A 13,983-nucleotide genomic window follows, 5' to 3' on the forward strand; every position below is an offset into this window, starting at 1 on the left:
ACCCATAGTACCTCAATTTACCTTTCTTCCTGGCCCAAATTAATTACGGAAGATGTATATTGCTCCTTAACATAGAGAGCAACGCCCCCCACCCCCCTTTTTCCCCACTCTGTTCTGTCTGTACAGCCTGTAGCCCTCAGTGTCAACTGCCCAGTCGTGGGTAGGATTCCACCAAGTTTCTGTTAGCCCAACCAGGTCGAATTCTTTATTTGCAAGCAGGAGTGCAAGTTCCTCCTGCTTGTTCCCCATGCTCCTAGCATTAGTATAGAGGCATCTAAGCCCCACAATACGTGCCCTTACTACTTCCCCATTCTGATGCTTAGCGGGGCCCTTGGCACTTACCTGGACTGTTACAGCACCTGGCCTGAGGTTCATTGTTCCTGGCCTCTCCCTGTTGTCAACATCCCCATCCCCCAATGAACCTAGTTAATAGCATAGTACAATAACCAAGTAGCTGAAGAGAGAAAATGTCATACCTGGTGATGGGTGGTATTTTGTAATGTTTATTAATCAGGATTTAAAATGTGCAATTCATAGATTCATAGATATAGGGTCGGAAGGGACCTTGCAGATCTTCTAATCCGACCCCCTGCCCTGGGCAGGAGAGAAAATTGGGCTCAAATGACCCCAGCTAGGTAATCATCAAGCCTCCTCTTAAAGACCCCCAAGGTAGGAGCCAGCACCACTTCCCTTGGAAGTTGGTTCCAGATCCTAGCTGCCCTGACTGTGAAGTAGTGCCTCCTGATGTCTAGTCTGAACCTACTCTCTAACAACTTATAGCCGTTATTCCTTGTTACTCCAGGAGGCGCTCGGGGGAACAAGGTCTCTCCCATTCCCCGCTGGTCCCCCCTAGTAAGTTCATAGATGGCCATCAGGTCCCCTCTCAGCCTTCTCTTGTGAAAGCTGAACAGGTTAAGGTCCCATAGCTTCTCCTTGTAGGGTCTGCACTGCTGTCCCTAGATCATGCGAGTGGCCCTCCTCTGGACCCTCTCAATGCTGTCCACATCCCTCCTGAAGTGCGGCGCCCAGAACTGGATTCAGTACTCCAACTGTGGCTTGACCAGTGTCGCATAGAGAGGGAGGATCACCTCCTTGGCCCTGCTTGTGATGCAATTAAAGCTTGAAGAATCAGAGAGTCAGTCAGTTCTCTGAACACCTGCTTAACAGTCTATTATGAACCCAGGTAGAGGTGTATATGTGTGTTTTTATTTTCTTCCTCTGTGCTTGGAAGATGAGAAGAATTCATCTAGGTGCAATATGCCATAAAGCAGAGGTTTTCAACCTTTTTGGGTTGGTGTACCCCCAGCGGCCGGTCAAGAAGGCAGGAATCCCCCTGTGGCCAGACGAGGTGGGGGGGCCCCCCCGGCAGCCAGTTGATGACCGGCGGTGTGGAAGTGCTGGTGGCAGTACACGCTGCCGAGTACCCCCTGAGGCCATTCCAAGTACCCCCAGCTGAAAACCCTTGATATAAAGCATCATGTACAAACTTCAGGAAAGGAAAAATTACACACGAGTAAATCTTTGTTCTGTATGTGTTTGTGTACACATATTTAAAGCAGATATATTTATCTTAACTTTTAGATGCAGTAAAAGTACAACTGTGTGTGAGTAGTCTTCAGTTGTTAGAAAGTTTATTTAAATAGTTTTTGATAATTCTAGGTTTAGGAATATGGCAGTTGTATACATGTTTACATATTTAAGAGTATGGAGTGGCATACTTGTTTATTGCTAATTAAGAATTTTAGTATCTCAACTTTTTTAATGTGAGTGATGTTTTATGGTCCACTTTACAAAAGCCAAAATTAAAAAATTAAACAACTGATATGATTGCATATTTATTTCATGCCTCTCAAAAAGGATATCAGATTGGCTTTTGTTGTATCTGAACTTTCAAGTTCAAGTAAGAGGACTACATATAAAGTAACCAGGTTATTGCTTCTCCATAGATCACTGACACAACTCTGTACCTTGAAACAGTAGAGAAACGAGCTTTAACACTGATACAATAATGTGATATTATGATGAAATCTGTTTGTAAAGTTCAAGCAGATAAATGTAGTGTTAATCATCAGGTTTATGTGACCTATCTCACAGGTCCAATTAAAAAATGCCCACAGAACTGGAGCAATGTTGGCATAGTTAATTACTTCCCTTGTTCCCACCCCCCCCCCCCCCCCATCTTCTCAGCAGCAAAATCTAACACCTTCAAAAGATCCCAACCCTTTAAACTCCATAAAAAGAGAGCTCTCTCATTTAAAATCAACACTTCAGTCTTTGCAAATACAAGTGAATAACTATATAAGATACTAATGTAACATTCCTCTTTTTTCCTAACACATGAAGACCAGTAATGTGAAACTGAATTGCCATTTAGTAAATATAACAAGGATTGTAGGCAGGAAACAATAGCCTTGGAAACAAATCAAATATAGTACCTTGGGAAAGTATCAGATGAACTCTCATTTTGTTAAATGATGTCCCTAGAAATAGCTTTTTCAAATTCTAAAATTGCTCAGTCCTTTTGGGCTAGAGATTCTTGATATCCCAAGATGTTTACTTCAAGATGAGTGATAAAAAAGTTTGATATTCGTAAGATCACTCAAAGCGCTCTGAAGCACTCTCTAAATCAGAAAAAAATAGCCAGTAGCTCCTTGGTAATAAATCATTTTAGTGGATTTTTTTTATTGCTGTAGTATCTTGCTCAAGTCTGCTCTTCAGAAAGATGGTCTTACTGGATATTTAATGCCATGCTCTCTGAAGTGGTCAAAACATTATCAAACATGCGATCACATGTCTGAAGCTAAAGTTACAATAATTTCTAGGGTCATGCCATCCAAAGTGATCATTCCAAACGTTCATAAATATGCCCATTTACCTGATTCACTGTTTTCAGGTATGTCAGCTAAGTACAGGTTCATGACTGTGCATTTGTTTTCTAGCTCATCAGTCTTAATGTTGAACTGTTTACAGACCTTGATCAACATATCCAAAATGGCCTCATGCCCAGAAGATCAAGTTTCAAGGTTTGTGTCATGGAACCTTACACTTTTAATTTTTTTTAAATGGATTCAAGCTTGTTGTCAACATTCAACTGGGCTTGAATGCTGTCAGTTTATTTATGAGGTAAATCTAGGGTTTTGAAGATAATAGATTTCTGGCCCATTTAATTCAGCTTGTAGATTGACCATGATAGGGCTGAGGAGGTGATGCACATTCCTTAGAATGTGGTTTCTTTTTCTTTTCTTTTCTTTTCTTATTTTTTTAAAGAAACTAAAGTTCAATTTACTTTTCACCATAGACTACACTGCAGAGCAACATGACATCAATGGGAAATCAAGAATAAAGGGGAACAAAAAATATAATTTCAGGAAAGAGAAGCAGTTAAAAAAGCAATTGCTATGTGATCTATGCATGCATCCCTCCTTCCTCCATTAGTGTTCTCTAACCATTTCTGAGCCTTGCATGGTTTTCTTTTTGGATTGTTGATTCCTAAAATCAAAGATAAAAATGATTAATGTAAGTCTCAAATATTTTAAATCAGAGCATTTACTGTAATAGCATTCCCTTCCACCCTCCCATTTTCCTGGAGAAACTGGGAGGAGGATATAACTTGCATATGTGCAGACTTGGAAGATAATTTTTTTTGAAGAGTGGTTCAGATTTTTTTAGTCTCATGTTCCTCTTTTAAGTTAGTTATGATGCTGTGTGTCCCTGAGCTTCTTTGCTATGGATAATTAAAAAAGCAACACTTTTTATCATTACAATCATATTGTGCCCTCAACAACATAAAAGAGACTGTAGAGTATGTTTTGAATTTTCCCTTTCCTTCATATATATTTCCATTCTTTTGTTCTCTCATTCCTTCCTTTCATATACCCTCTAGAAGTTTCTTCCCATATACCCTCTGGGTTAAAAGTATTCCAGTTTAGGAAGTACTGGTTTCTATATACTGTACCCCACTACTCCAGGTGCCGTGTCTTTCCCAAACAAACTGCATATTGTGCAAAAGCGTGGAAAGATAGGACATTATGAAATGGATACATGTAGGACTGGGATAACACACCTAAATTATTTCAGTCCATAATCAAGGTAGTATTTGAATGTATATTTCCAGAGCTAAAAAGTTAACACCAAAGTGTTAACCAATCCTTAACTGTTGTAGTTTTATTGGAATGACTCTGCTAATTTACATTACATTTTCCTAATAGCTGGGATTTTAAATAGACATGAAAATAAATGCAGACTATTATACCTAAAGAGGGGCCCCATTTCCTTTCCTTTTAGTTTTTTCTTTGCAAAATAAGTTTTTCTTTCCATTTATATAAGCATGAATATACAAAATACCTTGACATCAAATTATCAGAGAATATTTTTCCATAAGGTTGAGCAGATAGACATGCCTCAGCCTCCACTTCCTTTTCTTAAGTGTGTTGCTTGTGACAGTCAAAAATAAAAATATGTGAAGGTTATAGATTTTCAAAGATACTAAGTGTAATACTTCTAATTACAGTATATGAGATGCATTCTAAACCTCGAAATCAAGAAGACATTTCACGAGTAGGGCATTTCTGATTTCCAGAAGCCTAAACAGTTATCAGAATACCAAATATCTTCAACAATTAACATTCCTAAAATATAGGTGGTAGAATTCTGTTGGATTGCATGATTTGAGCATAATTTAGCCAAGAAGTTCACAATCTCTTCTATTTATTACTACTCACTCTCTGTTTCCTGGATTGAGATGACTTTCTGTGTTACTGATAGACATTACAAATGAAAAACCTATCGAGTCATCTAGTTCACTTCAGTGAACAGTATGTTCCTGCAACATTTATTTTTCTGTCACAGAAGAAATTTTGAATACCTTGTGTACCTCAGCAGTCATTGGGGAATATTCTTTCTTGATGCCACAAGTAAACATAAAATCTAAAACTTAAAACCTAAAACATAAAATCAACATTTCATTCACTCATTGGGAATTTGTAGTATTTGCATATTTCTGATTAGCCCTGATACTGTAAACCTTTTATGAGCTGCTTCCATGAAAATGATTATATTCACTTGAAAGTTTTGGGGTGGTTGTTTTTTTGGTCTTGTCAGCTTTTATCTGTCTACATATTTGGAAACCTCTGGGCATTACAGAGCAATATTTAAGAATGACATTAAGAAAAGAAACCAGACATGTTTCACTAAAATTCCAAAAATGCTTTCTGTGGCTAAATCCTCAAAGTGCTTCATGACCAAGGATCCTACTTAAATGTGCTTTCTCCTTGTTTTTAGGCCAGAGCCTCAACAGAAAGCCCCTTCTGCACCTCCACCCCCACCACCTCCACCTCTGCCAGAGCCAACACCACCAGAACCGGAGGAAGAAATTCTGGGATCTGATGATGAGGAGCAAGAAGATCCTGCAGATTATTGTAAAGGTCTGTATAATCAAACCTCATATAAAAAGTGTAACATTCAACAGCAAATCTTTCTATAGCTGCTACAGCTCTGGTTCTTGGGAACCATTTGACTTGCCTGCACTGTGTGGTTCTTGTGCTTGTGTATATTGATTTTCTTAGGAGCTGGTCCTTGACTATGGAATTCACTCTGCAGGTGCTAAGAATAACAAGAAACATCGTCACTGCTTCCTAGACCAAGTGCAAAATGATTTTTTAATTTGTTTTCACACATAGCTTTACTTGTTTTATTTATAATAAAAAAGTAACTTTCCCCTAGGCAGAGATACTAATGTAAGTAGAGATAGGTGAGTGGGGCACAAGCCCCAGGTGCTGACTTAAAGGGTTGCTGGAATGCTTCCTCCTCCCAACCCCCCATATTCCCTCATGTCTTTGCAGTAGCAGGAGCAGCCCAAAGATAGCTGGCCATAGGAGGTGGGTAGGAGTAGCCCCACACTGCCAGACTGTAGGAGCCAGGTGTAGGGACACAGCAGCAGCAGCCAGGGTCTTTGAGTCTCTGGGACAGGTAAAACTGATCACTTCCTGTCCCCTGCTCTCTGATGATTGGAAACTCCCTCCCCCCACTCCAGGCACAGGGGAGTTTTGCCTAAGGCATAAAACATGTTAGTTACGCTTCTGGGTAGGGGAATCGATTAATATTTATTGCTTTATTTATTCATTCATTTATTTATTTATTTAGGAAGACTTTCAAATACCTTGGTGACTGGGAAATACAAGAACCTACATTTAGAAAAGAATTAATTTCTTGGTTTCCTTTCTTCAGCTTAGGTGTACCATTCAGACACTCATTTTCATCACAGCCTTCTTATCCTGACCTAGGGCACTGTGTGGAAACTTTCCTTGTTGCTTTTTCTTATTTGCATTCCAGTCTGAGTTACAGTCATCCTGAGCTAATTTGGCCACATTTTATAATCCAACTATTCTCAACTTCTGAAAGGAGTCTTGGCACCAGATTTGATATTGGAGAGGTGCATCACAGCACCATAGATCTGACAAAAAATACAAAATACTTTAGAGGAAATGGCAAAGAAACTTAGCTAAACCTCCATGAAACACTGTAACAGTTCACTGTGTTTATCAAATGGTTTGCATTTTTGTTCTCAAGGCAAGTGAAATAAGCCAATAATTAATGTGAGCCTGGCATTATGCAGTAAGAGAAATCAGATTTATTAAAATGGGAAGATCAACCTATAAGTAAAGGAATCCTACCTTGAAGAAGAAACTGAAAATTGTATTGCTTTTTGAAGACCTGGTTAATATCATCAGACAGTGCAACAAGGAAGCATTGTAAAATTGACTGTACATTCTGTATCTCTGAACTGTACAAAGACTAGTGGGCCAAGACTAGAGGGACTGTATGTTCCGGTTTAACCGGGACAGTCCCAGATTTAAGAGGCCAGTTCCAGCTGGCTGAGGAGAATTATAATGGGTGCCCCGGAAATGCAGGGGCACAGAACCAGGGAGTCGGAGTGGCACAGAGAGGCACGACCCGGCTTGCAAGCTCCAGGCAGGCACAGCTGCCTGCCTGGAAGGCGGCCCTTCCCCTTGCTGGCTTGTGAGAGTGCGAAGGAAGGGGGGGCAGTATGTCTTGGATGTCAGGGATGAACGTCCTGATTGTCTGGGATCACCTTATGGTCAGCGTAGCTAAAATTGATGCGTTTCATAAATTCATAGATTGTTAGGGGCTGGAAGGGACCTTGTAGATCATCAGGTCCAGTCCCCCTGCACTAGGCAGGAAAAGATAACTGGGGTCAAGTGACCCCAGTGAGTTGACTGTCCAGTCTCCTCAAGATTTCCAGGGTAGGTGACTGAACCACCACTGGAGGGAGTTTATTCCAGTCTGGACACCCTGTTTTAATGGTTAATAATTTTTCATGCAGGCAAGACCTTATTGGCCTACAGTTCTGAGGCTCTTGTTTCCCAGCACAGAAAAAGTTTTGTGCTTTAAAATTAAATAATAAGTGAGACTTTGTTCAACTATCAAAAATTACATTAATCTATGGGATTCAGATAATGTGTAGCCTCCCAGTACAATTCTGGCATTGAAAAACAACCATTAAAATCAAGACAGATTTGAAGTGCAGGGTTAGGAAAAAGTAATGGAAAGACTATTTGTTGCTTAAGACTGTTTATATTGCAAACGGATAACATCTGTCCTTGAAGATGACTTTTGTTGCTGTAACATTAGTCATTAGTGAGTTTCAGCTTTTCTTTTTCAAGCTTCTGTTTACCATTTTTTACAAAGATAAAGCAGTCCTGTGTTTTCACTCAGATGCAGTAAATGAGTTTTAGCTATAACAAGATTATTTTCCATTTTCCAGGATCCTTTCCAAAATCTCATAATCTACCTAAGAAGGCTCAGTCACGTAATTAGAAATGTAAGAATTTAAGGTGAGAATGCCAGAGGACTGGGCCCCAGAGGTAGCCATGATGCCCCCTTGTAGCTAAACAGCTCCTGCCCAGCTTTGACTCTAAGTTACCCTCCCTTTGCTCTTGCCTGTCATGCCTTGGTCTTATTAATAGATTTGGAAAGGGAAGGTTGCCCAAGGGATCCTGGGCCTATTTTCTGGCTATCAGACCCTTCTTGGATTCCACCGATCCTAATCTGTCTCTATGCTAGGTGGGCCATCTTGGCCCATGTGTGCCCCCTATGACACTGTATGCCTTATGGGCTGTTCATTGCCTCCAGCCTCCCCTGTAGCCATGCCCATACCTTACAGGTGTTACCAGTCACTCATCAGTGGGTACTCAGCCCCCAATCTCCGCTGCAGCCCATTTAGGCCTCCTTGCCTTTTCTCAGTCTGGGGCTCAGGCCTCTGTGCCTCTGTCAGTCTCTGCCCCTTGTGGGGTTCAGGCTGCTATATCTTTGACCACTTTTGCCACTCCTGGGCTATGGGCCTCTAGCCCCAGGTCTTGTCCGGCTTGGGCTGTGATTTCACCCCTTGGGCACTGTTCCAGGCTCTCTCTTTGTCCTCTAGGCTTACTCTGGTAGGAATCCATTCTGTGTCTTAGGCCCCAGCCCTTGGTGGGATTCTCCAAAACAGTTGCATGCCACTCTGGCACTGCTGGGACATCCAGTCTTGCCTGCTAGTCCCTTACTGGTCCTCCAGTTACAACTATAACCAAAACATAAACACCCAGGCTGCCACACAATCTGTAAGCTTACTGACTATATAACTAACTTACCCCTGTAAGCCTTTGATCCCTTACTTACAGTTTTCATTGTAGACAGCTTCCCCAAACCAGGCACTGCTCATCTTACAGGTGTGGCTTGGGCCTTGCTGCTCCCTTCCTTTGCCTTGCTGCTCCCTTCCTGTGCCAGACTGGTCTGGGAGGGGAGGAGAAAATTGGGGTAAACTCCCCCCGGTCTGTTTCCCAAACTGAGGACCCCATTATGAGGAGTGGATGGGGAACATGAGCACCTGATCCTTCACTATGTTCCTGCTTTCAGCAAGCAGAAGAGAGAAAGCAGCAGTGGAGGGAGGGAGCAGCAGCTTTCCCTCCTGCTTCTCACACCGGGACTCGGGTGTGAGAAGCAGGTAGGAGGCGATGCTGCTTTCTCTACTCAGCTCCTGGGCACTAGGTACTGAATGCATGGAGCCCTGCAGCATAGCCCCTGCCTGCTCCACATTCCTGGGACTCCAGTGTGAGAAGTAGGCAGGTGCTTTGCCCCACCACCCTTGTGAGAGACTCCCTAAGCCCAATCCCTGGCCCCACTGACTTCCCCTTGCTGCCTGTACCACCCAGGTGGGCAGGAGTGGTGCTGATTTAAAAGCCAGTGAGGCTGGAGACTGGGCTTGGGGAGGTTTTCTCTGAGCCCAGGCCTGACCCCACTGGCTTTAAAATCACCGTCCTACCACCCAGCTGTGCAGCACAGGCAGGAAGGGAAACCAGTGGGCTGGCAAAATCTCCACTTCTTCCTGAAACTGGGGACTGTAGGGATGCAGGGAGCAGGGGCTGGTGTTCCTCTCATCTCCTGGACTGGTCTGAGAAAGGAGGAGGGGGAAGAATTGGGGCAAAGCCCCAAGCGTGCTACCTGGTAGCCAACTGGACAGAGCAGCACAGCAAAGCCACTTGCCTGCTTCTCTCACTGGAATCCCTGGAGTATGAGGAGCTGGCAGGGAGCAGCAGCAGCTTTTCCCTCTGCTCTAGGGAAGGGATGGACCAGTTGCCCTCTGGGCCTTCTTCAGATCGTGGAGACCCCTGGCTCCATTCGTCCTGGTCCTCATGAGGAGTTAAGCTGGAAGAAAGTCAACAAACATTCAGTCTCTCAGGGCTGACTTCAACCTGATTAGTGTCAGCTTATTTTTCTTCTGAACCACCATTTTTCATCCAGGAAAAAGAGCATGAATGTTTGTACACTTTTGGTTTTACTGAGAGAGTGGCAGTTTATAAATACAAAATGGGACTTTAAAAGGCCTTTTGTTTAGGTCTCCTCTTCTTAACTACATCCCCAAAGCCCTCTGAAAGCTCTCCAAGATTGTTTTTTAAGTGAAGCAATTTAATCAGTGTTTCAGGGGTGTTGGTTATAGTCATGTTGGTCTAAGGATATAGGCAGACAAAGTCCTTTGGGTAAATGTGATGTTGGAAAAATTGTTCTTCGCAAGCTTTCAGGCACAAACACACTTCTTCAGGCATAGGGAGAGTCTGCTGGTGTTTGTATGCTCTCCTGGATGGAATACAAATTTAAACCAATATGTAAAATGCAGGTCTGAAAATGTAAATGTGTGGCAGGGAAGATTAGAAGGGATGTGAGCAAGACAGGTAGGTGGTGGGGGAGAAACTGGGGAATGTTGATCTGGTGCTAGAATGTAGCTGGTAAAATGCAGAGAGGCTACCTGGGGTTATTAGATGGCAGACAGGTTATAAATGTGCCATAAAACCATGTCTGTATTTAGTCCATGGCTTTTGTATCCAGGTGATTTATGAAGTGAAGTCTATAGACTCATCTGCGAAAATTTTTTTTATAAGTTCCCTTTGAGGATTAGAACTGAGAGATTGGAGAGAGAGTGGTTGTCTTGTCAGAAATGTGCCCCCACAGGCAATTGGGTATTTTTGTCTTTGATGGATTTTCAGTGTGTGTTTATTCTGGTACAGGGGTATAGGTTGTAGCCATATTGATCTCAGGACATAAGCAGACACGGTTCTTTAGGTGAATATAATATATTTTATTAGACCAACTTAAATAGTTGGGGAAACATTTTTTAGCAAGGTTTTGGGTTTAAAAACCCTTTGTCAGGCTGAGGAAGTCTCTGCAGTTGGTATGTGCTCTTCCTGGGTGGAATGAATAGTAAAGAAGCCAGAGGCTGGGCTGGTATACATCTAAGATAGGCAGTCAGTAAAGATGTAAATTGAAGAGTCGGTGGGTGAGAGACAGGCTGGATGGTGGGGAAAAGGGGGATGAATGTAGCAGTTAAATAGTGGAGAGGTACCTGCGGAGTCAGATGTCAGGCAGGTTATAACGTGTCATAAATCCAATGTCTATATTTAATCCATGATTTTTTGTATCCAGGAGGTTGATGAAGTGGAGTTCATAGGCTCATCTCTGAGAATTATTTTGTAAGTTCCCTTTGAGGATTAGAACTGAGAGATTGGAGAGAGAGTGGTTGTCTTGTCAGAAATGTGCCCCCACAGGCAATTGGGTATTTTTGTCTTTGATGGATTTTCAGTGTGTGTTTATTCTGGTACAGGGGTATAGGTTGTAGCCATATTGATCTCAGGACATAAGCAGACACGGTTCTTTAGGTGAATATAATATATTTTATTAGACCAACTTAAATAGTTGGGGAAACATTTTTTAGCAAGGTTTTGGGTTTAAAAACCCTTTGTCAGGCTGAGGAAGTCTCTGCAGTTGGTATGTGCTCTTCCTGGGTGGAATGAATAGTAAAGAAGCCAGAGGCTGGGCTGGTATACATCTAAGATAGGCAGTCAGTAAAGATGTAAATTGAAGAGTCGGTGGGTGAGAGACAGGCTGGATGGTGGGGAAAAGGGGGATGAATGTAGCAGTTAAATAGTGGAGAGGTACCTGCGGAGTCAGATGTCAGGCAGGTTATAACGTGTCATAAATCCAATGTCTATATTTAATCCATGATTTTTTGTATCCAGGAGGTTGATGAAGTGGAGTTCATAGGCTCATCTCTGAGAATTATTTTGTAAGTTCCCTTTGAGGATTAGAACTGAGAGATTGGAGAGAGAGTAGTTTTCTTGTGAGAATCGTGCCCCCACAGGTAATTGGGTATTCTTGTCTTTGATAGATTTCTGGTGTGCATTCATTCTGGTGCACAGTTGTTGTTTGGTTTCTCCTACATATTTTCCTTTGGGGCATTTGGTGCACTGGATGAGATATATTACGTTTCTGGAGGTATAGCTGTAAGAGCCAAGAATGCTGATGGCTCTGTTGTGGGGTGTAGTAATTGAGGTGGTGGAGATGTGTTGGCAGGTTTTGCATTTCTTGTCATGGCACGGTCTGGATCCATTCAGTGTGTTTTGCGCCTGAGGAAGCTTGCTTCTGGTGATGAGGTTAACGAGCCCTCAGATACAGCCGAGCCCTCAGATACCACCAAATTTGCGCCGAGGAGAACACCCGGGATTGCCACCTCACCAGGCTTAAGAAGGCTTTCACCCAAAAAGGACACTCCTCAAGACAGAGATTGCACGTTTGAAAGAGCCACCCAGATACCACATGAAGAATTGCTGCAGTACAGAAGAAAACCCCCCACAAATTGCACACTGCTGGTTATGGCATATTACCCCTCCCTTAAACCGACACGGATAATCCTCAAACAGTTGCAGTCCATACTAGAAAAACACCCTATTCTTAAAGAGATCTTCCCAGAGGCACCCATATTAGCCTTCAAACAAGCACTGAACCTTGCTAACCTCATCACGAGAAGCAAACTTCCTCAGGCCCAGAAGATACCAAATGGATCCAGATCATGTCATGACAAGAAATGCAAAACCTGCCAACACATCACCACCCCCACAATTACACCCCACAACAGATCCTGGATCTTACAGCTGTACCTCCAGAAATGTAACATATCTCATCCAGTGCACGAAATGCCCTGATGGAAAATACTGCTAAAAGAAAAATACTGTTAGATCAGGCCAACTGAATTCAGTAGAAAGGCTCCCCTTGACAAAAATGGGTTTGGGATCAAGCCTTTTTTTAAATGTCCACTTGTCTAAGAAATGCAACTAAATCTCAGAATTCCACTACCTGATTTTTCAAGGGTGCATCTAGCCTCTGAAGCTGTTTTTCTTTTTTTTTTTCTGAAAAGTCATAAGCATCTGGACATTAATTTCAAGAGACTGTCATCATTCTGTGGATATAATTGGAATTCTTTGCCTCTCTGATCAAGTAGTTTTCCCTCCAGAGATATCTCCTATTCATTCATGTCTCAAAGGGAATAATTCCTTACACAAACATGGAATTTGTCAGCTATGTTATGAATACATTCAAGAAGCACGCAGGAATAATGATCTCTCTTATTTTCTGTCCCTCTCTCTCAAGTACATGCAGTAGTTGTATCAGAGATATCATTATTTTCTGTGCTGTACTGAATAGCACAACAGAACTTCTGTTATGATACCAATGCTACTTATATCATAAATGCTACTTATATTGTAAATTTTAAAATACTAGTATTGTTTTCTTTCTTACCCAAATGGGAGAGGCCCTGTACCCCCGAGCACTACCTGGAGTAACTAGGAATGACAGCCACAAGTTGATTGAGAGTAGGTTCAGGCTTGACATCAGGAGGCACTACTTCACAGTCAGGGTGGCTAGGATCTGGAACCAACTTCCAAGGGAAGTGGTGCTCACTCCTACCTTGGGGGTCTTCAAAAGGAGGCTAGATAGACACCTAGCTGGGGTCATTTGATCCCAGCATTCTTTCCTGCCTGTGGCAGGGGGTCAGACTTGATGATCTGCTCAGGTCCCTTTCAAGCTTAACAACTATGAAAATGTGAAATAGCTCTTAAAGTAACTAGGAAGATGAATACACTTGAATCTTACTAAATTTGAATCTTTCTATGCAACTTTTGGCTAAAGTTTGTTAACCAAGGAAGCTTACTCCTGGGTTGGAAGAGACAGATTGATAAAAAAGGATATTGCAGAGAGGCTATCAGGAAACTTGCCTTCAGCCACTGCTGCCTACTAGGAGTGCTTCCCACTAGGGGTAGGAGGCGCGGCTCGTCTGGGAGGTGCAGGGGGGGCGACTCCCACCACTGTGAGCACCCCAGGAGGGCACAGGGTCTTTGTGTGCCTCCAGATCTGCACAGGGTGCAGGCGGGGCAGCTGCTGCTGCGGGCTGGGGCTGCCCAGGGCTATTCGCAGCGGGGGGGGCTGGACCAAGCTGCACTCAGGGCGGGCAGCAGTGCTAGGAGCAGGCTGCAGGGCGGGGCTGCAGCCACTCCAACATTCATTGTAGCCCCCGCATAGCTCCCTCCTAGTGCTGCCACCACCTGCCCTGAGTGCAGCCCCTCCTATGAGCTGGGAAGAGCCTGGCCCCAGCCTGCA

At 43.0% G+C, this 13,983-nt stretch overlaps 1 protein-coding gene across 1 annotated transcript in view; it reads left to right on the forward strand.

Moving 5' to 3' along the window:
• The window catches only part of SRPK2 (SRSF protein kinase 2), a 168,908-nt gene that overhangs the window by 68,498 nt on the left and 86,427 nt on the right, over positions 1-13,983 (forward strand). The window contains exons 2-3 of the mRNA XM_025216006.1: positions 2,940-3,023; positions 5,281-5,423. Coding sequence (XP_025071791.1) covers positions 2,940-3,023; positions 5,281-5,423 — 227 coding nt within the window. The remainder of the gene's footprint in view (positions 1-2,939; positions 3,024-5,280; positions 5,424-13,983) is intronic.

Source organism: Alligator sinensis, unplaced genomic scaffold, assembly GCF_000455745.1.
Source record: "Alligator sinensis unplaced genomic scaffold, ASM45574v1 scaffold100_2, whole genome shotgun sequence".
Classification (NCBI taxonomy): Eukaryota; Metazoa; Chordata; order Crocodylia; family Alligatoridae; genus Alligator; species Alligator sinensis.